Source organism: Natator depressus, chromosome 16, assembly GCF_965152275.1.
Source record: "Natator depressus isolate rNatDep1 chromosome 16, rNatDep2.hap1, whole genome shotgun sequence".
Taxonomy (NCBI): Eukaryota; Metazoa; Chordata; order Testudines; family Cheloniidae; genus Natator; species Natator depressus.
Genome location: NC_134249.1, coordinates 17,025,434 through 17,052,515, shown reverse-complemented (window position 1 = coordinate 17,052,515; position 27,082 = coordinate 17,025,434). Strand labels below are relative to the sequence as shown.

Sequence of the window (27,082 nt, the reverse complement as noted above, 5' to 3'; positions counted from 1 at the left end):
CCTTGTTATCCACTTAAAATTTTGCTTATGTATTTACCTGGCTTTTTATTTAGTGGCATCAGTTAGTACCAATGATTTCCAGGCCTAGACATCAATATAAAGTATGTGAGATCCCAGGCTGAATGGGCAAAGGGTGACAAGGGTGACATTGGGCCCATGGTTTTAAGTCTGGTGTGTGCATTTGTGTGAGAGAGTTCCTTGACTTGCCACTTTCTTGTCTGTGATTTTATGTCCATTCACCAGAAGGATTTAAGGTGGTAACCGCTAATATCTTCAGGAATATAGGGTGTATGTGTGTTTGTTGTTTTGGTTTTGTACTTTTCATTTTATCAGAGAAATGTGCCTGGTTTTGAGAGAGGGCTGCAGTAGCCTGACTGATAGGCGGTAAGTGTTTTAGTGGATCTGTTTAATCAAATCCAGTGGCCTGTCAGCTAGGGGTGTGTACTTTGTAAAAGCAGAATTGGTAAATTCCCCCTCCTTGCAGAGTAGTAAACTGAAGTTGTTGGTATGAATAGCTAGCACGACTCAGCAGCTCTCTAAATTAGACATAGAACATTCTCCCAGAAGGGAAATCAGCCTCCTTCATCTCCCATGTATTTCAGAATATAGAACCATGTCAGTTAAAACATGATGTATATTATCTGTGATAATCATAGCAATTCAACTCTTTCCTTCTGGACCTTTTTTATTTATTTATTTTTTTAATCAAACCCTCCCTCAGCCTGCAATAAATAAAAAAGGCTCAAGTGTTTAGTTTCCTAATATTTTGTCTGCAGTGAAGTCAGCATAGAAAATTAGTGTCCAAAAAGTTGTAAAACAAAAGACTATCCTATGTTTCGCCTTTTAATCATGTAATTGCTGAGTGACATTTAACTCTAAGGCTTTAAATTACTCCTCTGTCAGCCAGCCTTCTCCTTCTGCCCCTTCTCATCCCTCCCATCCCCAATCAGCCTGCTTTTGCGGAGTAGTGCTTTAACTACACTGAAGTTTGGCTGGGCTTCTACATATTACAGCAGCGACACAAAAGCAAACAATTCAAGTATTTGAGAACAATGAAATATGCATGGCTATCTGTGACAGCCCTATAAAGCAGGGCAATTAGCCGCGTAATCCCAGAAAGCCAAGGCGACCGGCAGCCCATGGTTCCCTATTAGTTAAATGCTTTTTGTACGTCCTCATCCCATCAAATCAACTAACACTTCCTTTAATTGGTTCATGAATTATACAGCTCTGCTGCATTATAATTTAATCACCAGTAAACATTCCTGGGGCCCACTGTAAAGTGTATAGCGCTCATTAATTCGTTAATTTCAGCAGATGGAAGAGGAGATTGGATGAACGGTGGCAGTACAGAGTGCCTTGGGCAATGGAAGAAGGAAAAAAAGGTGGGGGGCCGTTTACGTTTTTTAAGAGCTGTCAGAAACTCAATCTGTGAGCTGTCAGCAGCTTGGACCCATTTCTTCCCCCTCCTTCCCATCCCTTCACCCCACCTACTGCTGAAAGTGACTGACGGATTCATATGGAGGCTTGTCAACCCGTCTTTAAACATCAAGCCAGTGGGTAAACCGAGCCCAATGTAAATTAATTCTTGTCTTACGGGCCCCCCTTTCTCTGTCCCCATGAATATTTCATGGCAGGAAGCATAAATATTAATTCTAATAGCTCTGCACAGTGGTTATTATTTCTGTTTTATGACAAATATTCATAAAATATTCAGGACCCTTTTTTAGAACATTTACACACTTGGTTGTGAAATTTTCCAGCTTCCTGGGGACACAGTAAACATATTGGGGTTCTCTTGATGGACCTTTTTCCCTCTTAATTAATACTACTTGATATTAATATTTAATCAGATTTAGTTTTTCTTTTCCCCAGAAGTGAACCCTATTAGATTTGAGGGTTTATCTGACAGTATTTAAACAGATAATTTTTATTCCCTATGATGAAATTAGTTTCCTTTGACACACATATATAAAATGACACATTATAATCCACTCTTTTATTTTTCCCAGTACACTTTTTGGTGTGAATTCTTTTGTATTTATTTATTTAATAACCAAATACCCTACCAATAACAAAAGCTAATGTTTAATGCTTTCTCCCCTCCCCCGCTCCCCAAAAAAATCATTCAATGCAATATTGCATAGCAGCAACAAGGATAAAACATTATTTTTGGTAAATTTGATTGTTTAAAAGGGGGAGGGGAATATAGCTTTTCTTTGTTAAGCACAGGTTGTGCTAGTGAAAAAGGTGCAGACAAGTAACCAGGACATCAATTGTGATATGAGTTTGTTGGTCCTTAACCCTGGAATTCTTGTACTGCTCAAAATTTGCTCTGGAGAATCTAATTATTGGAGGGGAGCACGGTCAGCTTCTAAGGAAACATTAAAATTGCATTTTTGGGAATGGATTCAGATTCCTGACCTCAGGCCTTGAGGAAGCAGAGGCTTTAGAATATCTGAGAGGGAATTCGATTAACCTTACAGGTAGGGGAAACTGTGCCAGCTACACATTACTCTGAAGCAGCCCTGCTGCCATCTTACTCTGTGATTCATAAAGCACCACGGGAATGAGCTCCAGAGGGAATGCAAAGATGCTAGAATAATAGCTGAGAGTAAGAAGGAGGGAAAGAATAAAAATGAGGGGAAAATGTAAAGCAGTTTTGGATGGAGATCCTAATGCATCCAAACCCCCTGCCTATTAAGGGTAGAAAGGGTTAAAACTGACTTCTCAAAAGAAGCTTTAAAAATGTATTGAAGACCCCAGAATGGAAACATTTGCTCTGTATTTGTGAGTGCTTTTCAATGTGCGTATGGAACATCTACACAACAGATAATTCTTCAGACCACTTTTGAATTGAGTAGCTTTCCCTGACACAATAAATAGGACCAGAACCTCAGCTGGTGTAAATTGATGCAGCTCTGCTGAGTGGAGATACACCAATTTATACTAGCTGAAGATCCAACTCACTGGTTTTGTAAAATAAATCAGCACTGATGGTAATTACATCGGAAAGTTATATTTGTTCTCTATGAAAAGATGGTCTTGATACCCACTATCAGTGATGCTGAGATAACAGAGTAGTGTGCTGTGATGTGGGTGGGCCCATGACATTTTGACTCCCTGGGCTGCTGGAGAATGAGCACCGCTCGGAAGTGATGCTCTTGATCTAGGGGAGGGAGAGCCATCTGACTCCGTCATGACTCTGCCCTACTGATTCATATATAGAGCAGCATGACTGCAGCCAGAGAGTAAGTTGTTCATCTTGTTCTCCTGGCCAGAGGCCAGGTACTGGGAATAGTGACCCACTTAGCTTCCTTTTGTAGCTATTTGACAGAAACATAGCTGTTGAAAAAGAAGAATCTAGTGTCTGGAAATAGCTTGACATCAAATGAATTATTATAGGATCTCGATGATAGCTTCACTTTCGTTGATTAACCTGTGTCTTAGATGTTATACAATGTATTCTTCCCTTATGGTTAAAGCCTAGAAGCTAAGATTGCTTCCCATAATAATACCCCACATCTTTCATTGAAGGATCTTGAAGGCATTAATTAATTAAACCTCCCAGCAGCCCTCTTAGATAAGTAAGGGATAAATACTTCACCCATCACTGAGCAGGATGCAGCAGCGACACTTAGGACAGGAAATAAAAAATACAGTGTCCGGTCAGTGGTTCAAGCACATTAAAAGATTGGTGGGATGTGTACCAGTAGTGGAAATATGTACAGCTCAACTAAGGGGGACATCAGCAAGACAGACAAAATGGGGGGAGGGGAACATATCCCTCTTGTTCCTCCTAGTGGGTACACCTAAGTATCCAATTGAACTTTCAGAGGAAATTTAGGGAAGCAGAATGTACAAAAACTGAAATATGGCCAGCCTATTTGAGCTAGCACCCTGATTCTTGGGGGGAAAAAGCATCATCTGACCTTTAATGACCACAAGTGGTCAGGACCTCATTTTTATATCTCAACCAGAAGATGGCATCCCATCCCAGACTAGTTTCAGAGTAGCAGCTGTGTTAGTCTGTATTCGCAAAAAGAAAAGGAGTACTTGTGGCACCTTAGAGACGAACAAATTTATTTGAGCATAAGCTTTCGTGAGCTACAGCTCACTTCATCGGATGCATTCAGTGGAAAATATAGTGGGGAGATTTATATACATAGAGAACATGAAACAATGGGTGTTACCATACACACTGTAACCAGAGTGATCACTTAAGGTGAGCTATTACCAGCAGGAGAGCGGGGGGAAAAACCAGTTGGAGAACACTTCAGTCTCTTTGGTCACTCCATTACAGACCTAAAAGTTGCAATTCTTCAACAAAAAAAACTTCAAAAACAGACTCCAACGAGAGACTGCTGAATTGGAATTAATTTGCAAACTGGATACAATTAACTTAGGCTTGAATAGAGACTGGGAGTGGATGGGTCATTACACAAAGTAAAACTGTTTCCCCTTGTTTATTCCCCCGCACCCACCCCCCACTGTTCCTCAGACGTTCTTGTCAACTGCTGGAAATGGCCCACCTTGATTATCACTACAAAAGGTTTTTTTCCCCCTGCTCTCCTGCTGGTAATAGCTCACCTTAAGTGATCAGTCTCCTCACAGTGTGTATGATAACACCCATTGTTTCATGTTCTCTATGTATATAAATCTCCCCACTGTATTTTCCACTGAATGCATCCGATGAAGTGAGCTGTAGCTCACGAAAGCTTATACGCAAATAAATTTGTCAGTCTCTAAGGTGCCACAAGTCCTCCTTTTCCCATCCCAGACTACTTACTTAGCCAGACCCTACTAAGCTACTTAGGCCTGACGTGACCCAACATGGGGTGGTATGGCTGTAGGCACTTCCCACAGTTATTTGACAGTATATATTTCAAAGATCTCCTTTGAAACTTTCTTCAGCTAGAAAATTAAGGCACAGGGCGTTTAATTTAGCTAAACCCAGCAGAAATGGCGCAGGGAGATAGAAAGTACATCAACCAGTGTCAACTGAGCCTATATTGCACCAGGGCTTTCTCACCTCTTTGGCTGGCCTATGGTGTTTCCATGCCTGCCTTTCAGAAATGTGTGTGAGCACCATCTCTGAGTTTTGCTGGTGGGGACTGCTGAATCAGCACTCTCTCCAAGAGCCCAGCCTCACCTGCTTTTTAGCCAGCACTGCCTCTTATCTCAGTTAATGGAACTGTGGCTATTACATTTCTGGAGCCAAGTCCTGCAGCAGAGTTCCTATCCCCAGGGAATTCTGCCACAGGTAAAGCCAGTGTAAGCTGCTAGTGAATTTAGTTCTTTGTATGTCTATCTGCATGTCCCATCAGATGTATGGTACTTTGCTAATGTCTTCGTTTTCTAACTTCCCAACACTGATTTTGACAAGCTCTATTTGTCTGTCTGCCTTGGAAAAGTTGGTTAGGTTTTTTTTGTTTGTTTTTCTCTGTCCTGAACGTGCATTTCAGACTCAACTCGGGGTGTTTAAATATCTGATAGTAAAGTTTGCTATAACTTTAAGATCACACAGGAATTTGATCCTTGCATCCTCCTCCTTAAAACAGACTGATGTGGTGCATTGTAAATTGCAAGGAGCGCTTGCTAATTTAGTAGTTAATGACAGTCATAGACAGTGTTCTTCTTGCCCCTGGAGAGGTTTTAGACACAGCTGGGGTAGATTTGCCACTATCAATTATGCACAGTTTTAAACAAGAAATGGCCAGCAGGGGCCTCTTTTTTGTGTGGAGTGCAGAGCGTGCAGAATGGGAATATTGCAGCTGCTACCTGTGTGCAAGAGGGAAGATGTATAGGATTTTTTAAAAAACAAGAACAAGATGAATAGCCCGCTATTTTTAAAGTTGCTGTTTCAACTTAAAAGTTAAAATGCTGCATTAAAAGTGGCAAAGAATTTTTTTAAATCTAGGCTTTCCAACTTCATTGCAGGAGAACTTGGTCCATCACCAAGGTTGTCACAAGAACACCAATGGTCTTGTGTCATTGGTCCTAGCCTGTCTGTAAATGGTACCCAGAAAGGTAGCATTCTGCGTGGATCTTTCTATCTGAGATTTCTTTTTATTTCTTAATAATGAAAAGTTATTTATTTATTTAGATCTGTTTTTAATGTGCTGATCAACACACTCCCAGACAGTAATTAAACAAAATGGGATAGATTTGGTCTCAATTCCACTGGGGTAAATCTGAAGTAAAGTCAGTGTAAATACTCTGCATTTACATCACTGTAACAGAGATCAGAATCAGACCCATGGTATATATAAAATGGCATAATACCAATAGTGGATTTTCCCAGCCATCAGCCCCAGAACCCCACTCAACCGCTTTGTCCCAGGAAAGCCTGGTAGAACAACTAGACTTAAATGCCAGAGCCAAAGACTGTTGACTGAGAACACATTGCCAGCAGCTCCCTCTTATTTTAAAGTAGGGAACTATTAGTCTCAGTGCTTCAGCTGACTGCAATGCACCATGGTATCACTCAAGAAGAGTAACTCTAGATAGGCAGGCCCAAGCTATTTAGTGTTCTGTAGGTTGAAACCAGCACTTTAAACTTCCCCCAACCATTAATGGTGAGTTAGGAAGCCAGGTGCAATGTGTTCTCTGTGGGAAACACCGCTTCGCAAGCAGGCAGCTTGTTGCCCTTTCCAAGTAGCCTTATGAGGTAGCTTCATGTAAACGCATCACAATAATTCAGTCCTGACTATATCCATGAAGAGGGAAAGGTTGCCACTTTCTTGGTAGCTGCTACTGCCTGATCATCCATCCCCAGAGAGGGATCCATCAGCAGTTGGAGAGCCAACAAGATCATCAGGTTGCAAAGCTTCATAGCAAATTGTGGGAAAATCTCCTATTGGGGGTGCTAGTAACAACCCTGTCAGTACTTATGGTTGCCTGTAAGAGTTAGCCAATATCTATGTGGTATGCTGCATATGGCACACCACATTAATATGTATTACATGCACAACATGAATATTGTACATACTCTATTCTATCTGACTGTTGGGTAGTTATGTTAAATCATATAACTGAATTTTATTATGCTTTCCCCATATTATGCTGTTCACGCATGTATCCTATAACACTTTGTACAGTTGAACTCTGTCGTTGGCACAGACAAACACAAAACCCATCAGAAACAAAATGTATGAATAGTATGTCCTTGTACATTTCGGAGGTATCTCCATGGCCCACTGACACCTGGAATGTGATATTCAAAACAAAGATAAGGGGGGAGGGATAGCTCAGTGGTTGGAGCATTGGCCTGCTAAACGCAGGGTTGTGAGTTCAATCCTTGTGGGGGCCATTTAGGCATCTGGGGCAAAAATTGGGGATTGGTCCTGCTTTGAGCAGGGGGTTGGACTAGATGACCTCCTGAGGTCCCTTCCAACCCTGATATTCTATGAAAGTGCAGGACAGTATAGAAAAACAAGATTAGAAACTGGTGGGTTGAGGCTGGGTGATGTATAGAGTGCTTTTAGCATGTAAACAATCGTATAAATATATGTAGTCTTGAATGCATATTTTTGAAGCAGAACTATCATCTAAGGTGAATGCTGCGAGACTGCTTCCCAAGAGGGCTTGTACGTATCACTCCTTTTCATGTTCTCCTGCTTTGTCTTTGACTAATAAACAGTTTAAGCTTGGCTATTTGGTCTCTTGAATATTTTTAATTTTGAATCCTGAGTATAGCCAAGCAACTGGCTATACCTAGTTTACTTAAATTTCTCTAGTACATATCTGACTTGAGCCTCAGACAGTTAACCCTCATCTGTGCCCCACTTTCTTCTAGACATGGGACAAGTTCTTCAATCACACCCACCACACTGGAAGAGATGGTGATATAAAGCTGAGTGTCGTCATCATCCTGAAGACAATGTACGCTGTGGTGGTTCACTAACCCTCTTACTGATTCCATATGCAGCATATGGTGCAGAGAAGCCAACCGCATAGAAACCTGCAAAACTCAACTTGAGGGCATCCTCAGGGCAGATGAACAACTACACAACACAAACCTCTGTTTGAGTTGCTCCACTCCTTTACATCTTCCTTTGCGAGGGTTCATAGACAAGTCAGTGGCACTTCACGCTCAGTAGTATTGATGGGAGTGTCGGTAGTGCTACTAGAGCTGCTGCTGTTGTGGCTCTGATGTCAGCTGCACCAGCAGAGAGCGCAGCGTGTTGATTCCTCATCCCTCAACGTTACTCAAAGAAAAAACACAGGCTCAGTTTGGTGGAGAAGGCACTCGGCCAGGTTTATTGTCGACAAAGCATGGTACTAGTGCCCTGGCTCAATGGCTATCGGTACCCGAAACACATGTATGCCTGTGACAAGGTAGCGGCTCAATCAGCATAACATAATGCTGTTCTGTGGGCCAATACAAAGATGCCCCTCCTTCGACTCTCCTTTTACACATTGATACAAACAAGTTACGCATTACCTTCCTTATGTTTTTCATTATTATCCTGTAACTTGTACCTGCTAATTTGAAAAAAAGTCCTCAACCATTAACCTGTCATTCCATCCTTATCTTACGAGGGGTCAGTGTGTTCCTGTACCCTTTTTTGGGAATTTGTATACGTAGTTACTTGAGAACTCTGGGTGTTCTTGTTCCAGCCTCTCAGGTCAGGAATGTGTTTACTTGGTTAGCTAATACCTGGTGTGTTACTATTCTGCTAAGGCCAGGCCTACTTTGGTTCACCCTGCCAGCTATGCCTAGGGCTCCAGCAAGGCCTACAGTAGTTGGCAGTTAAGATAAATTTGACATGGTGACCTCATTTTTGTTAGTCACCAAGAGAAGATCCACCAGCACAACCAGGGAGCCTCTAACATATGGCTAGCCTAAAACCAAAGTGACTGAGGGCAAGAAGATCTGAGGACTCTAGAGGCTGCTGGAGATGTTCTAGAACAATCTTCTCAATAATCTTCCCAAAAAGGGAAGATTTCAGCCAGAACAATAATTGGAGAGAACTTCCATGTCAAGAGATATTTCCTTGAGCAAGCAACTAATCACTTATTTAAAAGAAGCTGGTATCTTGCCTCCTGAAGAGGAGGTATTCACGGTCTATACCAACAATGGTCCCATTGCTTCTCCATTTGCCTTTGCTAGCCAAGAGGAACATAGATCTAACTCACAAGTCACAGCATAGAGCGCCCACAGCAGATCAGTGAGTGACTCCAGTCACAATTCAAGTATAGAACGTTTTGTTTGTTGTGCCACTAGTCATGACTGTACCACTGTAGAAACAGATTGCTTTGGCACAGTGCAGTTTTATCCACAAAACAGCATAAAAATTCCTCGGGATGAGAAAAACTTAACACTGTCACTAGATGCAAATAACTTGAATTAACCAGGTTGTTCACCAGCCAAAACAGGTGTGGTGATCACAGCAAGGTGGATGTAAAGAAACCTTCCTTTGCCTACTGCATGACTATGGCACATGTTTCCTGAAATGCTTTGTCGCAGTTGATACAGTTTGGAATGAAAATTCTACCACCAATGCTGTTGCCAGGATCCTTCTTACTCCATGAGTCACCGTGAAGCCATCAAAATACCATGGTGACTTATAAGGCTTCAGACAGCAAAGAGGTTGTATCAATAGCAAGAGCAAAAGATGACTGTGAGAGTCCTATTAGACAATCAACAGTAGTCTGTCACCAAAGCAGCATTCTTCCCCAGAGCCTCTGCAAAACCAATAGGTTCCCTCGAAGTCCCAGAATAGAGCAACAAAAAAGTCCTTTGCCTTGACAGGCAATGATGATTACCATCAATCTTATCAGTCTGTGGGACTTAACCTTACTGCTGTGCCCTAACGCTCTAAGAGATTAGATTGGTAATTTCAGATAGAGTGAGGAAGAGACAGCGTTCTGATATCTCTCTCACCTTGTTCCTTTTAACTGTTTTATTTATTATTCATTACTTAGGAAAACTGCTAGATTGACAGCACTGGATCCTTAAGTCTTCCTACCATCAGCGGTATATGTACTTCCCTAATATTGCCTGCCAACATGCCTGAACTCTGACATAAGGGACCACCACTAGAGGAGAGAGCATAGTGTAGTATCCATGACCCACTCGATCCTTGGCCTGTACACGAGACTGCCAACAAGACTGCCAGCCAGTGGTGGTAATTTTTGTGATGGGGATGTTTCCACTGGGAACTGAACTGAGACCCTACAAAGTTACGTCATGTAGGACACCGAACAGCAATAGATGCTAATAACTTTTGGTCACTACTGAGCTGGATGAGATTTGAATCAATGATGTAGAGGTGAAAGATTCTATGTGCTGCTCCCCCCAAGTCATCCAATCTTCTATTAGACATCTTATGCCATCACTGTTGGATGTTTTTCAATGACGTACGGTTGCATAGTTAACATAGCAGCTTGCCAGCTCTGAAATAGAAGCAGTACCAGATGCTAATCCATCACTATAATGTATTATTATTCTTTGATATTACGCTACTTTTCCTTGCCTTCCTGCCTATCAACCACAGTGCAAATTTCCTATGGATAGAAGATACAACACATTGCAACACACAAAGACATGATGATTCCTAAGGAGAGCTTTATGGAGTGTGCATATATAAAAGATATTACATTCTTCAAGGGTAAGGGGCCAAGCAATGGGCCCAATCCAGTGTCCTTTGGGAGTCTTTCCATTGACTTTAATGAATGCTGGATCAAACTCTGTGCTTTTTAAAATCTAAGGAGGACATAATGTTGTATCTGTGAAGTATTCTAGACAGAAATCTTACCAAAATATCACTCAAACGGTGGGCTGAGTTAAATTACCTAACCAAAATCATAGCCTCTTGAAGAAACTGACGCAGGGCTGGAGGTTGGTGGTGTTTTCCAGAAACACTTTCCTGAACAGAAAGAGAATGATTATGTGCCCAAGATGTGCATTATACAGTGGATTTATTTTAAAAGTCTCTCCCATATTCCCCATTAATGGGCTAGGTTGGACAGCCCTTAATCACATGAGTAAGCCCCATTAGGTTGTACAGGAAGACCCTATGTGTATTGGAAATATCTCTCAAACTGGTATAATCTTTCTAGTTAGAAGCATTTTAACTGCAGTCACTAGCTATATATATTTTCTCTTTTACATTTTTCCATTGAATATATTGCTTATGAGTGATGAGTCCTAGAGATTGATATACTCCTTATCCACAGAACATGTACGGTATGTACAGTTTGGGCAGGGCAATGCAGGCTTCTTCACACCACATGTGGGCCTAACCCCTGTTCTGAAAAGGCCGTCAGATTTGATTCTGTGATGTTGTATGGTAAATTCTGTCATGTGTTGTTTTGGGGGAAAAAAAAACATCTTAGAAAAGATGTCTGTAGTCTCCTACATCTTCCCCCTACACTTTTCTTTAATGGTGACACCAGACTGGATAATAAGAAGAATCTTGTATAAAAAAGATGAGTCTCAGACAAGGCTTTCAGAGTTCATTTTGTTGGCAGCTTTTTAAGTACAGTTTTTAGGCTCTTCTGTTTCAAATACTATAATATTTTTTGAGTTAGTAACTATGAATTGCGACAAGCTTTCTTGATATGCCAGGTTATAATCCTTTAACGGTTCTGTTTATTTCAGAATATAATAGGGAGCTGTATCAATTATCAGGGCTGTATAAACATTGTTCCACTCTACTAGAATATTCATCTCGAGATATATCATCAGATGTTACCTATTCTGACAATCACATTTTTGTGCCATTGTTGGGCAAGAGAAACAAAGAAAAACAAAATGTTAGAGTGTAAGGGATAAAAGAATGTTGGAACTATGATTCTTTTCCTGTCTTTAGAATCTCCGAGATCTTGAATGTTTTATTCCAGCCTGTTACTTTGTTACCACAACGTGAATAGAAGTCATTATCTGTAAACATTTGAAGAGAGAAATGATTTTCATAACTTTAAGTCCTACAGAGAATTCTAGTGATCTGTTATATGCATGCCAAGGTAAAGCTCAGCCTTTCATCTGGTCTGATTCCACCCAGTCAGTGTAAAATGTTTCTTTGGTGAATGTCTAAAACATACAGTATCTTTTGTGAGGCAGACAAAAATGAAAATAGGAAGTCTGCCCTCGAAGGCAGAAGTTGTTGTATTGTAAATAAATCTACATTTGAAAGCCCACAATCCTTTTTTTTTTTTTTTAAGTTTAGTTCCGTAAGTTCGGAAGGATTTTTTTTTTGTTCTTTTAAAAATTCCCATATGAAAAATCTCCCTTTATGTGACATCAGCACAGTCTGTGGAATATCCCACAGCCTAGTGATTTATATCTACTCTTCATAAATGTATTTGTGAGAATTTTCTGCTTAAGAGTTTATGAACTTGAATATAAAATTAATAAAAACATTACGGTGAGGTTAACTGACTTAGGAAGATAATTGTACGACCGGGGCAACTCTATTTGTTTCTTTCAGTTGATACAACAGTGTAGCTCAGGGGGTTGGTATTTGGAGCACGCCTTCCAGATTGGACCCCAGAGGTGACAGAGCTGCTCCTCCACCTATTTTGTCTTGGTTCATGGATCATATCAGGGCTTAGGCAGAAGATGGATGTCAGGGTATTGAGAGTGAAGCAGCACTGCACATGCCCAGAGACACAAACTTAGGTGCCTCGGGAACTTTGACAGAAACTTTGACAGAAATTGTAGGTGTCAGGTGAGTTTAGGTGCCTGTAGAGTTAGGTGGCTACCAAAGAGAGGTTTTGTGGATCACAGTGGTGCCTAAAAGTGGGACTTAGGTGCCAAAGTCTGGGGTTTAGGTGCCTAAGTACCTGTGTGGATCTGTATCTAGGGTCCGATTTTTACAAGTGCTGAGCAACTACATCTCCAGTTATAGTTAATGGGAGCTGCAGGTGCTCACCCTCTGAAAATCAAGCCCTAATTGTCTGTCATGTTGGCAGTCTCAACAGAGGAACCAAGTGTTGAAAGCACCATGGCAACCAAACTCCCATAGCAGTGGTCCCTCTGGGTCAGGTTTGAGAGAAAGGACAATTCTATGCTGGCACCAAACAGTGACAATTAGTATGTGATGGATTCCAAATCTGATTCCATACACTGCTACAGAAGGATGTCTGGGGATGGAGTTGCAGGAGTGGGATGTAGGAGGACTTGAATGCTGGGGCACTGGTTGAAAGTAGCCATACTGCAATAAAGACAAAGAGATAGAAAAGGGAGAAAAAGACAAACTGGGCTCTACTTAAGATGTCCACTGGCACAAGCACTAACAGTCATACAGTGTTGCTGGGGTTTTTTACGGAAGAAATTGTAGAATAAGGAGCAATCTCCATCCTGCAATTGGAGATGCTGTTCCAAGCCAAGCTATTTCTCTGTCCTTGAGAGTCCACTGAAAGGCTAGCCATTGGAATGATCTTCCATCTGGCTCTTGCAGAATATTAATATGACTTGAACTGTGAATTGGGTTTAGAGAATGGATTCTGAGAAGGTCCAGAGGTAGCACGGACTACTGGATGGCAAAGGAAATGTGAAACCCCCTGACGGATGTATGCTCAGCTTGTGGAAATCAAGTATGAGTCTGCACTGTATTATTTGTTATACACTGGTAATATGCTTGGTTCTGTACAGGACACATATCAAACAGTCCCCAGCCCAAAGAGTTTATAATCTAAAAAATATAAGAAAGACCAAGATGCAATGGCCAAACCGAAGAAAAGAGTTTCTTTACATGCATTATGCTTTTTGACATTGACCTCTGGGTTGTTCAAAATTATTTCCTTTCTCATTGTGTGTGCATTCCTGTAGTGTAAATATTAATTCATATTGTGAAGGCCACAGTTATTATTCTGAGGATGTTAATGCTGTTCCTTACTGTTTGTCTACAATTAGGATATTTTTCCTGAATCTCCCATCTGAATCTGTCATGGAACGTCTGGCTCAGCGGATGATTGATCCAGTCACAGGAGAAAGGTTAGCACTAATGTCCCGTGTTTAACAATTTGTAAGGCTGCCCAGGTGGGTGAGGTAATAACTTTTACTGGACCAATTTCTGTAACTTCGTAGGGCTGTCAGCAAGAAAAAAGCTTCTGACAAGCTTCGTAGAAAACTAAAGAAAATCAAGTGGACTGTGCTCTTGCTTAAGGATACCTGAAAAGGAAAAGGTCATTCATCGCCCCTCAGGTACCAGCTCTCCATGAAGGAAGTTCCAGACCTCAGCTCAGTGCAGTTTTAAATCTCTGATATCAAAGTCCATAGCAGCAGTTGATCTAACTTTTACATGTTCCATGAAAACTAAAATGGGTGGCAAAATAATGTTTAGGGATGATAATGCTATAAACCAGACTGCAATAATGGAAGGCTTTCTAACAAAGGTACCTGGAGATCTGGCCACATTTGATTTCCCCAGTCCCACTGATGGCTTCTTGTGTTGTGAAATATTAATGCATTTGTCCCTCAATAGATCAAGCTTTTATTTGAGCCACTGGATATGAGCTCAAGTTTCATATGTGACAGCTCTTCGTAGTGGCAGTCACTCCAGCTTGGTGGGGTCAGTGATCTTCAGGCTCTACTGATTGATCCATCCGAACTGTTCTAGGAATAAAGTAACAAGGAAAACTCTTCCTAAATTCCTTCCAGAAGTGGTACTTGAATTGCACCTTACATTTGTGCTTTATTTTTGTAAGTAGTACATCAATTTGTGAGCAATATTAAACCCCCATGCTGAGAAACAGCAAAACAATATTTTACTTTCCCGGTAGATTTGGATTGTATGTCTTACTGCCTTCCCAACACTGAATCAATGACAAATGCTGGGAACCTTTTAAATCCTAGTCCTAAAGGGTTAAAAGGCATAAATACTGTATTTATGTCAAAGTGGTACACTATTATTCAGACATTTCACTCTAGATGCAACATGTAATTTGCTGTAATTATTCTCCCTCCTTTTGTTCTAGTAATAAGTGACACAGTTGTTCAGCAGAAGTTAATGCTATGAAGCAAATCTTTGCATTTCTTATCATTAGGATTAGTCTCTACAGTATCTGCTCTAGTTAACACGCTTTCAGTCTTCAAGTCTTGGTTTTAGTTTTCCCAAATTCATTGTGAATTGATGGAGATATGTTTTAGATGCTACATCTAATCCTGGGCATTATGCTACTGCAGCAATGGATCCAATGAAGTGAAGGGAGTAGGCTAGCCCTCCATCGTATTCTAACTTGTACTAATGTAGGATGAATACACAATATCCAAGACAGTGTCTTAACTGGACTCTGCTTTTCTTCTTAGTTTTGTATTTATCCAACCATCTTATCTATGTGTAAGTCTTTTGCACATAAGACTTGCTTTCAGGGTGATACAGTGAGAAGGACGAAGTTGTTTCTTCATTTGAGGAAAATAAATAATTCGTCTGAAATAGGACTGTGGCATCAGTTCTGAGGGCCTGTTTACAAAGCAGTTTTTAGTGATCTTCACAAGGCTGTATCATAACTTTGCAACATGGGTAAAGCACATTTTGGTTCCAGCTACACAGGCAACCCAAACTCTACTACAGCATTGCTAGGGGGCTCAGGTTATAAAAATGCTCCTCTGGCTTACTAAAAATTGTGGTGTAGATGATTGGGCTTTTGCTATTAATTCCAGAAAGTCAAAATCTTGTGCCTTTGGAAGGCATGGTTAGAAATATCCACAGTCCAGCTCAGAAATGGGTTAACCGTCTTCCTCTCCCCTTAATGTACAAACATACGCTCTTCGAAGACAGATTGATGGTGATCCTAGAAAATCCTAACAGGATTTAATATATTCTACGTGGTACCCTCCATGAGAGACAGGATCAGGGGAAGGGTGGCTTGTGTCTTCTTTAGTTCAGTGGTTATGGGCTTTGGGCCAGCAGCATTCTGTAGAGCTCCTTCCAGCACGTCATAAACTTGAAACCCTTTGAGAACCAAGCAGCGGAGTACTAGGGCATCAGGAGGGGGAGACGGGTCCATGAGAGGGCTTTTCTTTTGGAAGACACAGTACAGAGCCATTGCTCTGGCCAACTGAAAAACAGCATGACCTTAATTAACATTGCTTGTTACTTTAAGAATCTTTTTAGCTGATCAGTTGTAGATTTGCTGTCAGCCAGCCTTGGGAAGCCCTTGTCCTTTATGTGCACATCCATGGACTTCATGGGCATTGCTCACCTAAATCCATTTGAACTCACCATTGCCAGCTAACTTTCCTCTGTGGCCTTTGGGACAGGTGGGTCTAGAGGGTTTGCACAAGTGAAGGTGGGGGTGGAGCAGAATCCCAAGATTACAATATAGAACTAGAACAAACTGAATCTGGATTAGGCTCTGCAACAGGCCAAGCTTGGTATGCCCTTGAAGTCTTCATAAAAATTCAAATTCCTGCTAACAGAGCCCTCAAATGGAGCATCGGCTGCTGTAGTATAGACTCCTGCTCAGTCACCTATGAGACTGATTGTGCCAAATCAATATTGAGGACTAGATCACTTCAAGAAAAACTCGTATCTTCAAGTATCTAGGATCCTTGACAGTCATGATATCAAATAAATCGGAAGTACCAACTTGTCCTAAACTTTCCCAACATCTTTTTGACAGAGCCTAACTGCCAAGTTAGTTGCACAGCAGGGGACACCTATTTGGATAAGCAAAAACAAACCATGTATTTGGTAACATCTGTCACTTCCCAGATTTTCATTGTGAACTGTGAACTGAAGTGGGGTTTGTGTCTTATCTCTAGATATCACGCCATGTACAAACCAGCTCCATTACCGGAGGTCCAAGCCCGTCTCAAGCAGAACCCTAAAGACACTGAAGAAAATATCAGGATTTGCCTGGAGACCTATTACAGGCATGCTGGCGACTTGGAGGAGTTTTATGACAATGCCTTCTACATCAATGCTGACCAAGACCCTTATGTTGTCTTTGAGTATATAGAAAGCTGTATTGTTAAGCCCCTTCCACACAAGTCCTGACATATTTAAAACAGCAGTTCCAGCTAGTCCAAAATGCTACCAGGCAATGTCAATTAGTTGGTGACTTAAGACTCAAATTTATGAGGCTAAATTTTTTTGCAAAAGCTAATATTAATGAATAGGGATGATTTCCCAAAACCTTGTAAAATGAAAAGCTTGTTTGGATTTAAACTTTCCCCTGCGGGGTTTGCAATCCAAACATTGCAGTATTGGGCTAGTGTCAGGGACCTAGAACTGGACCGGCACTGTCTGAAGTGAGTGAAGTGCAGAGAGTAAACAAACATAAACGGTGAAAAGTTTCAGTGGTTCAAGCTCTTTGTTTTAATAATCCCAGAGGGTGAGACAGGAAGAAAGTTCATTTTTTAGAAATGATGTTTAAACTGCCTCTCCTTGTCCAGGTGCGTGATTCAGGGAAATGTGGAATATTAAACCTATTTGAAGTGTACTTGTCTGGAGTCATACTCACTGCCACTAAACAAAACCTGCAGCCTGACTGCGTGTGTGCTGCGCAGCTGCAGTTCTCTGTACGGCGTACAGATAGGATGGTGGCGTTCATCATCATGCTAGTCTAGGATTTAAAAAATAGGGCACTAGGGCTTTGAAAATTAGAATCAGTGGTAGCAACAGGAGAGTCTGAAGTGTTGACAGGATGCAAGCACTGTTACCCCCATGTCACTTCAGCTTGCTCTGAGTAAGTGCAGATGAGACAGCAGTAAAAACACCCGCATGTTGTCTGCACAATAGCATCTACTACTGCAGTATTATAGGTCCTATAGAGTGACTGGGACAGGCTTCCCAAGGGATGCAGAGCAAGTGAAGCTAAAACAAAAGCATCTATTAACACACCCACGAAATGGGTCACAGATTCCTCTGTTTCAGAATTAAATTAAACAGATTATCTCCAGCTATTGAGACATGTACTAGAGCCCTCCTTCCTTGTGGAGTGAAAATCCAGGTTTCTTATCCTGCCTCATTCCTCACTGCCTGATCGCAGCACCTGTGACTGCCTTAAATTAGCCACAGCTGAACTGCCAGAGCCTAATAGTAGCCATTTATCAGGAAGTAGCAGATGATGAGTCACACACACAGTCTTTCTGGAGCAAACTAGAGCCAAGGAGCAGCCATGCCAGGTAAGTCTGTCTTCAATGGAAGATGCTTGACTTTAGCCAACACTTACCATACTGCACTACTGTTAACTAGATCACTCCATATCTAGGGCAACGCTGATTCCCTCCTGATCCTGGGAAAGGGTTGGAGAAACAGCAGTCTGCAGGGATTGGGAGAAAAGACAGGAGGAGAGTTAGACCCTTTATCTACTATCCCTAAGTGTTCTCAGTGCAGAGAAGGCACTAAAAAATGAAAGGGGAGCTTCCCCAGGGTCTTGAAGGAAGGGAGGCTCCTACCTTCTCCTTCAGGAGCTGTGTGTTCCCTGCCATGCAGTCCCCCAAGAATTCTTAGTCTCCAAACAACTTCTGCCTGGTCCAGATCCAGTGCTTAATTTGCAGTGAAAGAGGCACCAGGGCTCAAGCAATTTTTTTTATATTCATAACTGATGCCCCAAGCCAAAGGTGCCAGGGCTCAACCCTAGCAAGGCCTGGCACAAATTAAGCACTGTCCAGATCACAGTAAATAAGTTTCTATGCTTGTGGCTGTCATGATCATGTTTGTCCAAGGTTACACATAAATCAGTAGGAAAGCTCCTGTAAAATCCTCTCCCTGCACATACAAAATACATAGGTGAGCCTCTCCATTAGCCAAATGGCCCAGGGGACACTGAAATGTTTGGGATATTTGGGGTTCAGATAATCAGCCTTTAAAGCTGAGATTTTTTTCAAAGCTTCCTAAAAGATTAAAAAATGAGAATCAGGCATGCAAATGCTCTACACAATTTAGAAACTCTCAGCTTAAGTGTCTGTGTTGAAATCTAAGGAAACTAAAGCTACTGCCACCAGCAACGTGAATCACTAATGAATTTTGTGCCAAGAAATTCCAACCCACAGCACCAGGGGGCTAATGGTGAATGTGGTTTACACAGGGCTGGGGCCTGACTGCAATACCCTCTCATGAGGCTGGGCCAGTGGATTTGTAACAGTTCCCCAGTTACAAATGTGCTGTTTGGTAACCAAGTTGGACAGCCGTTTTTCCTCAATGGATATAAAGACATGCTTTAGCCCCTAGGCATAATTGGGAGCCCTTCTATTAATAATACATAGAAGCTCATCTTGCTAATATTGTCTCCATTTGAGTGTTCCTGCTAAATATTTTGATAGTTGAAATGGATCAGGAATGCATTTAAATACTGTTTGCGCTGCAACTAGGGTACAAAAGGGACAGTGCATCTTTAATTAGACAGGTACATCTGCTTAATTAATTTAGCTGTAAAGCCCTTTTTCCTCTCCATTCTTTCATCTACATGCGAATGCTATATTAGTTCCACTCTGCTGGTTCCATAGAAACTGAGAAAAAGAGCTCATCTCATTGAGATGCACTTGGCATGTCTGTGCATGGAGTCTCAGGTCAATGGTCAACCCCCAAGGGTTTGCAGCAGGCCTGAAGTGCAGCACATAAGGGTTAGCAGAACATGCTAATACTCTTGTAGAACTCTCCCTCAGAAACAACTAAAACAATTGACATTCATTTAATTACTGTAAATGAAACAGCTCCTTGCATCACTTTGCATAGTAAAGCCTGTTAATACCAAAAAGGTTCAGTGGATGGAAGAAGGAATTAGGCTTTTATAATTGGAATATGGCATTTTAAAACCAATTTGGAAACTATGCTTGATTTTATTAGCATCTTATTCTGGCCAAACAAACATTAAGCAACAAGAAAAACAAGGTAAAGAGGAGAAGGTGGCAGCACAGCAGGGAAAGAACTTCTTACTTATTTTGGAACGCTTGTACAGCTCTGAAATGTACAGCCTGGATCTTCCCACTGTGTTGCAAACACACTTTGCGGAGAGGGGTGTTCGGAGGTTGTACTGCACAGTGCATCTTACACTATTAATTGGGGAGCTTGGCAAAGAATGAGGTAGTCCAGTTGCTCCACAAACTTCCACATATACCCGTTGGAAAAAGGAAGCATTTCTTCACACAACACTTAGTTGGCCTGTGGAACTCTTTGCCAGAGGATGTTGTGAAAGCCAAGACTATGTAACGGGGTTTAAAAAAAATCATCAGGCAAGTTCATGGAGGACAGGTCCATTAATGGCTATTAGCCAGGATGGGCAGGGATGGGGTCCCTAGCCTCTGTTTGCAAGAAGCTGGGAATGGGCAACAGGGGAGGGATCACTTGATGATTCCCTGTTCTGTTCATTCCCTCTGGAGCACTTGGCATTGGCCACTGTTGGAAGACAGGATACTGGGCTAGATGGACCTTTTTATGGTCTTATAAAATGACACATCTTGGAGCAAATCACGCTGTAGGATGAAGTTTGAATGGCTACAGGCAGGAATGTTGTTCATTTGATACTGTGTCAGCAGTGGACCCCCACCTCTCTTGTAAATGTGAAACAAAACCTGGTGGAGGGGGAAAGGTACTTATCCCCACTAGAGGAATACAAACACTGATTCTGCAGTGATGGGTGCTGGTGCAAAACTGTAAAATAGGTAGACATGTACCTTCAGAAGTAAGACGCTATAGGAACAATAAGACTGTCAATGGGTGGAGGGAGAGGGACAAATGTAGTTCAAGAGATCAAATATAAACCAAGAAGCTCCCAAGAATCCTCCTATGCTCTGAAAGCCTTGTTAGGATAAAACTTGCATGCAGCTCAATGGGTTGAGACTATACATTCTGTCTACCATTTCTTGCACTCCAGGCCTGCTTCCCCTAGATGCAGCTGGGTTAGTCTCAGATAGGAACAAACTGAGGTCATGACCATGGATTGCCTCTGGCTGCATGGATGCAGCTACAGAAACAGGGCCCAAGACGTAATTTGTTCCTCATTTGTAGGTTGTTTTTTTTTTTTTTAAATGCTGAAATTGTTTCCCATCTAGAAAATGACTTGGGTTACTCTCTCCCCTCTACAGGAGAGGCTGTTTGAGTTTTGGGGGGTAGGAGAGGGAAAGGTGCATCAGGTCGCTTCATTCATATACAAAAAGGTGGTGCCCTGGTGTAATGGCTAGCACTCCCTTGGCTTTAGCTTCCCCATGCAGGGATAACATTTAATTTAACCCTCAGAACCCTAATGAGGTAGTTACCATTTGCAAAGCATTGTGTAATTCTTCCATCTACAGCTCTGCAAACATTTATTTTAAAGAATAAGTGCACCTATAAAAATCTTTGACAATACCTAGTTTTGGGGTGTTGTCTGCAGGTGGAAGTTAAGATTCCCACTAGCTGTTTGGAAGTGTTCTGTTGTTTTTCCTACATGAATTTTGTCAGAACAGAGTTGAGGGCACTGGAGTTCTTTATATTGCATCCTAACTGTGTGATCATCCTCTGAGGAGTTAGCAACACCACAGAATGTGTTTGCTGTAGAGCAACTAGATGGGTCATGAAGAAGCCCTAACCAAGAACATGGATCTAACACGCACAAGCAGCATTTGCCATTACAAGTTCTCTCTCACATAAGGCCTTGCACCTGAGTGATCCGATCAGATCAACTAGCATGGACCCCTCTGGCTAAGCAATGACCACACACTTACACTGTGGTGAAACCAATACAGCAACTTTACTTCTATTCCTTTCTTACTTCTGTGGGGCCCCAGAACCAGAGCATGTACTCGAAGGACTGGTGATAGTGAATGAAAAGATCTTACAGGCGTACCTTTTCACAGAGCAAATTCTATGCATAATAAAACCTAAATCCCTGCTTTAACTTTAAAAAAAATAAATGTATATATATCCCCCAATGCAACCTATAAAGCTGCTAACAAAACCTACATAACCATCACATCTGTATATTTGGAAGTGGATCACACATTTCATTTATATTTACTACTTTTAGAGTTGTTAGTTCTTTATCAGTTTTAACTTACAAACCTGCTGCCTACTCTTCCTCCCCCGCACCCCAGCCCTATTGGACCAAATATGGATGTATACCTTTCAGCAATGAGTCTTACCAACAGGAGAATAAATATAAATCAAAGAGCACATGAGTATGTTTCACACACACGACTTGTCAACCTCAAAGCAGGTATTTACTGAGTTAGGAACAGGAAAGAGGTCCAAAATTGAAGGTGGCAACATGAAGGCCTGTTTTCTTGTTGACATTCGAACTATCTGTATATTTTTCAATTATTGTCAATATGACAGAATACAAAATCAAGTCATTGTTAACAAATGGAAGAGAGGCAAGCTTCATAGTACATTCTCTCCCCCCACCTTCCCTGATTCCACTGTGCTGCCTTGAGAACATTTAAACCCTTATTTCTCTGTAAATAGACTAAGATACTGAGCTTGGTCCTTGAAAATAGCAGAGAACCCCCTTCTCTGCAAAGAAAGAGCTGATGGAGGGCATTTCAAAGGGAGAGCAGCACCCTGGCCCTGTTCAAAGCACAGAATCAAAACTATTCCTGTCAGTCGGTATTAGATGTATTCACTAGGGTCCCAAATTCAAATCAATCAGCTCTGAGTCCCAATATTGGAAGGTACTCAGGATCTTCAATTCTCGGACTTCTGTGGGAACTGAGGGTGTTCAATACTTTCCAAGATCAAGCTGTAGCATATTAGTTGGGGAGCTGATAGTACTGAATATTTTAGGCTACCAAAGGACAATAGCCTCCTGAAGCAAGTAGTATGGGAGATACCTGAACACCTTACGTTCTTAAAGTGTTCTCTTCAATGTCTTATCCTCCCCACATACAATGACTGTTTGATTTAGCCAAAATGTTCAGCCTTAACTCTGAATGTTCATGGGAAGTTAAGTGCACTGAAAAACATTATACAGGTTTTAGGGGCTGACTTTTTAGAAAGGGTGAAAAAAAACTCCCCAGTTTCTATACTGAGCTAGCACCCTGAAGGATTACAATGTGGTGGATTTTAAAAAATCCTTATTGTGTTTTCCTCACTCTGGTCAATCAGTTGCGAAGGACCACTTGAATTATTGATGCAAGGCTTATCTTTTCAACCTGCAGAATTGGCATCAGGCTGCCATATTTAAATATTTGTTTAGAAAACAATCAGAAAACCTGACGAATTAGATACATTAACTGCACAAATTCCTTCCAAAATACCAGGAGTGGCCAGCCAGACTCACTGGCCAATACTTCACCCTTCCTATGTCCTATAGAACATGTGAAGAGCCTTTCAAGTTTAATAATTGGGCTTTTGAAATGTGCTTTGATTTTACAAACCATAGGGGTCTATTCCCCATCCTGCATAGCTCCAATTTATGCAGGTAGAAGCTGTGGCTGTATCAAGAGGAGATCTCAGCCCACTTTATATTTCTACACCATGAAGGAATTCTGAAGAGCTATATTCTTTAAACCACCAGCCCCCTACTTCCCCCTCAAATCTTGGGAACCCATGTTTCTCCCCTAAAGCCATCCCCTTATAATGCACACATAATACAAGAACTAGGCTGTTTATTTGAAATAAAAAAGAGGGGTGGGATTACAATGCTACTGTCGCAGTATACAAAACACATCATTCAAGTTTGCTTCACATTTACAAAATGTGCCATATACACAGCATCAGTATTCACAGCAACTTTGTCAGACCCTCTTATGAGCTGAATTTGAAATACAAGGGAAATCCAGGAACTGAAGAGATTAACAAATATCCTTCCATTCAGCCTGGTAACTGAGTGGCCTGCCAGCTAAACTGTTTCCACCCCAGAATGCATTTAAGTGGCCTTTAGGCCTGAAAAGATCAATGAATAAATTAACTTCCAGCTCCATCATTAGGTCAAAAATGTGTCAAAACTTGAACTCCTCTTTGAATACTTCCATGGCCCTCAACTTTCCCTTTGCAGGACCAGTTAACTGCAGTAGTATTAAATAAAGAAAATACCACAGGACTGAACATGGCACCATCTGTAAGGGAAACAGCAGTGTGTTAGGTCCTCTATGAAGAGGAAACTCCACTGCCATCATCTACCTTCTGGCTTATCCCACTGAAGTCTAGGATAGCATAGGGAAAACCTTCACTTCTAGCCCTGACCTGCACTGTAGTTAGCACTAGTAAGTAACCCAGGTACCACCCAAGAGGTGGCTGCATTCAGCAGTGAAAGCAACACGGGCTGCGTACGCAGTCAGATGCCACATCAAGGGCAGTAAGTAGATCACACATACAAAATCTAAAGTGGCAGGGGCTCCGGATCTTTTGAATTAAGAATATAAGCTTTAGTTTTTAACACTAAGTAAAAATGGTGAAAAGCCCCAGGTCCCACTTGTCAAAATGATGTACAACCTGATGCTGAGGGTCTGGGAACATTTTCCCGTGTAAAAATATTCACACATACTTTGTACAATGTAACGCCGAACGTAGAGTTTAGGATTAGGATAGGTGTTAATTTCAGTTAAAACATTTACACATAGCCCTGCTTCACTACAGTTTAATGCAGACAATAGATCACTGTACATAGTTCTGGGTATACATTAGTTTGTGATACATGAAAGGAACTAGCCAGGCTTGAGGTTTACACAGCCTAAATTCCAGACGCACTCTGTATTAGAGCAGGGAATTTAGCGGAAACTTACTGGAAAATGCCAATTCCTCAAAACTGAAATGTTGTGGAGACATACCTGTTTTGATCAAACTTTCATTAGGTCTGATTCAGGCAGAGCAGGGACTTGAATCTGGCTCTCCCATAGCCCAACCATTAGGGTATTGCTTGTTCGGTAGTGTCTCTGTTTGACTAGAAATGCTATAACTGATGAACAAGTTTTATCAAAATCAGGAGAGGGGTCTGCTGCCTGAATTCAAGCCAGGGTTTGACCCTGGCTCTTCCCCATCCCAGTAGTGTACCCTAGCCACTGGGCTATAGAGTCAGTTTTTCCGGCCCAGTGAATAATTAGTCATATGAAGTGGAACCGCTTCAACAGGAGGTTGTGGGAGAGACACACTCTACACCTTAGTGATGAGGGCACCCACCTGAGATGTGGGAGGCCCAGGATCTAGGCCCTTCTCAATCCGGGTCTCCCACATCCCAGGTGAGTGTACTGGACCATTGGCTACACTGGGGTGTGTGTCATTTTCCGTGAAAAGCTTCGCAAGAACTAGATTTCATTCCCACAAGAACAAAAATTCCAAACCCTCCATTTTTCACAACATGGAAACCTTGTTCTCTTGTCAGCCCTACTCTGCATTTCAATTGGACTCTGGCATCCTTAAGGGAACTTTAGATTCCTAGACTACACAAAGCTGATGAAGGCCCTAGCTCCACATATAAGCTCTGCTTGTTTATGTAAAATCAGGGCAACTTTATCAGTTAAAAATGTACCAGTGTAAATCTACCAATGCAAGCTAAACCATTGGTTTGCAGCAGTTCAGCTGCATCAGTTTTTAAACTGATTCAATTAAAAACTGGTCCAATTTGTGTGTTTTGACCAGGCCTGAAAAGGAGGCTTCCAGAGATGCTTTAGACTGGAAATTTTAAAGGGTAGAAAAGAAATCCAATAGCTACTCAGACAATTTAATTTATTAACCAAGTACCTACAACTTTAAATCTATTTTACTTCTAAATTATTATTTAGGTCTTACCTCTAAATCTGACTTTGAGGGTTAAAAGGATGAGTAGGTTATTCCTATTACCAGCTGCAAAAAGATAATACAAACCAGATTTAGTGCTTGAATCTAGCAAGGTTTGCATGTTTACTACCTTCCAGGAAATATATGACCTTTTAAAGCAGAAGGTGGCTACCAGAATGAATGGACAATTGAAACTCATAATGAAGACAGTGAAGGCTGGCAGGTAAAACAAACTAGCAGCTGTTTCTTGATTCATTACAGCAAGCACAGGCATATGGCGTTGTTCCACTGAAACGCCTGGCCGCTCCATTCAAAAAAGGACACAGGATAGCGTGGTTAGGAGTGCCCTGCTCTCTGACTAAGAAGCTGACCAACACACAATTATGAGACCTGGGGTTTTGTTTTAGTAGACTTGCTTTTCGCTGTTTTTTCTGTGCCTCTACGAGATGTAGGATTGAAGTATTCGAGCCTAAAAATCCTACGTTTTGACATAAGAGCAGTAGTTTGGGTAGTGCCGGTCTCCCACCCAAAAGGATAAGGAACCCCCTTATGGAGAGAGAAGGTAGTTCACCTTCCCTGACCTTTCTGCAGAGGCTACACACAAGGGTGTCAACTGAGGATATTTGTGATTCTATCTATAAGGAATTCTACTGTTTCACAAACTGCAGAACAGCAGACAGAAGGACTGTGTGTTTAGGATGCTACTAATCTCTTGCACTAACTAGTCCTCAATTTTATTTTGGGCATAAGGGCAGCACAAAAGAGATCTGAAATTTGTAGAGGTATATAAATAAAGACATCAACTAGGACTATCAAAATTCACATTTAACTCTTCTCTCAAGGAATCCTTAGCAGTAATGACAAAATAAATGGGTATCAACACACTGAGTGTAAAGTCACTATATGATACATGAGCCACAAGGGAAATTCACATAATATGCTGAGAAACTCAAGGAAACGTTTATTGGGTTTGTTAGAAATCCACGAACAAGCACTAATATCGTCTTGCTGGAAAAACCAGTGATGTACAGCAGAACTAGCAGCCTGAAAGGGGGCATTTAAAAACAGGCTCTTTCTAGACTATTTTTTATTTATATTCAATTACTTTTAAATGTAAGGAAACAATGGAGAGAAGAATTAATACTCAACCACTGGATAGGGCTGGTGTAAAAATAAGTGCTTTCCATTGCTACTGATCCTGACATCCAAGGAATGGTTGGAGCACTGGAGCCAGTCACTGCCACTCCAGATTTCCACCACAACATGAGTGATGGTGCTTTGACAGCTACAAGAGAAGAGGTTTATGCACCAAATTATCACAAATCCGGACAGTCAGTGCCTTTCCAGAGCCCGTTTGTGAATCCATCATAGCAGTTTGGATTTCTTAGCTAGCACCAACAGAAGAGGATTTAGCCGCTCTGTAAGCTCCCGTTAGTCTTAGCACAATAAGAATATATTGTTCAGTATTTAATTACCCGTTTACACAGTTTTAA

The 27,082-nt window shown here is 41.4% G+C and overlaps 1 protein-coding gene across 4 annotated transcripts in view; it reads left to right on the top strand.

Annotated features, from left to right (window-relative positions):
• AK8 (adenylate kinase 8) overlaps positions 1 to 17,369 on the top strand; it is a 110,690-nt gene extending 93,321 nt beyond the window's left edge. For all 4 annotated transcript variants that reach the window (XM_074973465.1, XM_074973462.1, XM_074973464.1 and 1 more), the window contains 2 exons: positions 13,865 to 13,945; positions 16,718 to 17,369. In XM_074973465.1, coding sequence (XP_074829566.1) covers positions 13,865 to 13,945; positions 16,718 to 16,952 — 316 coding nt within the window. In that variant the 3' untranslated portion in view covers positions 16,953 to 17,369. The remainder of the gene's footprint in view (positions 1 to 13,864; positions 13,946 to 16,717) is intronic.
• The last annotated feature ends 9,713 nt before the right edge of the window (positions 17,370 to 27,082 follow it).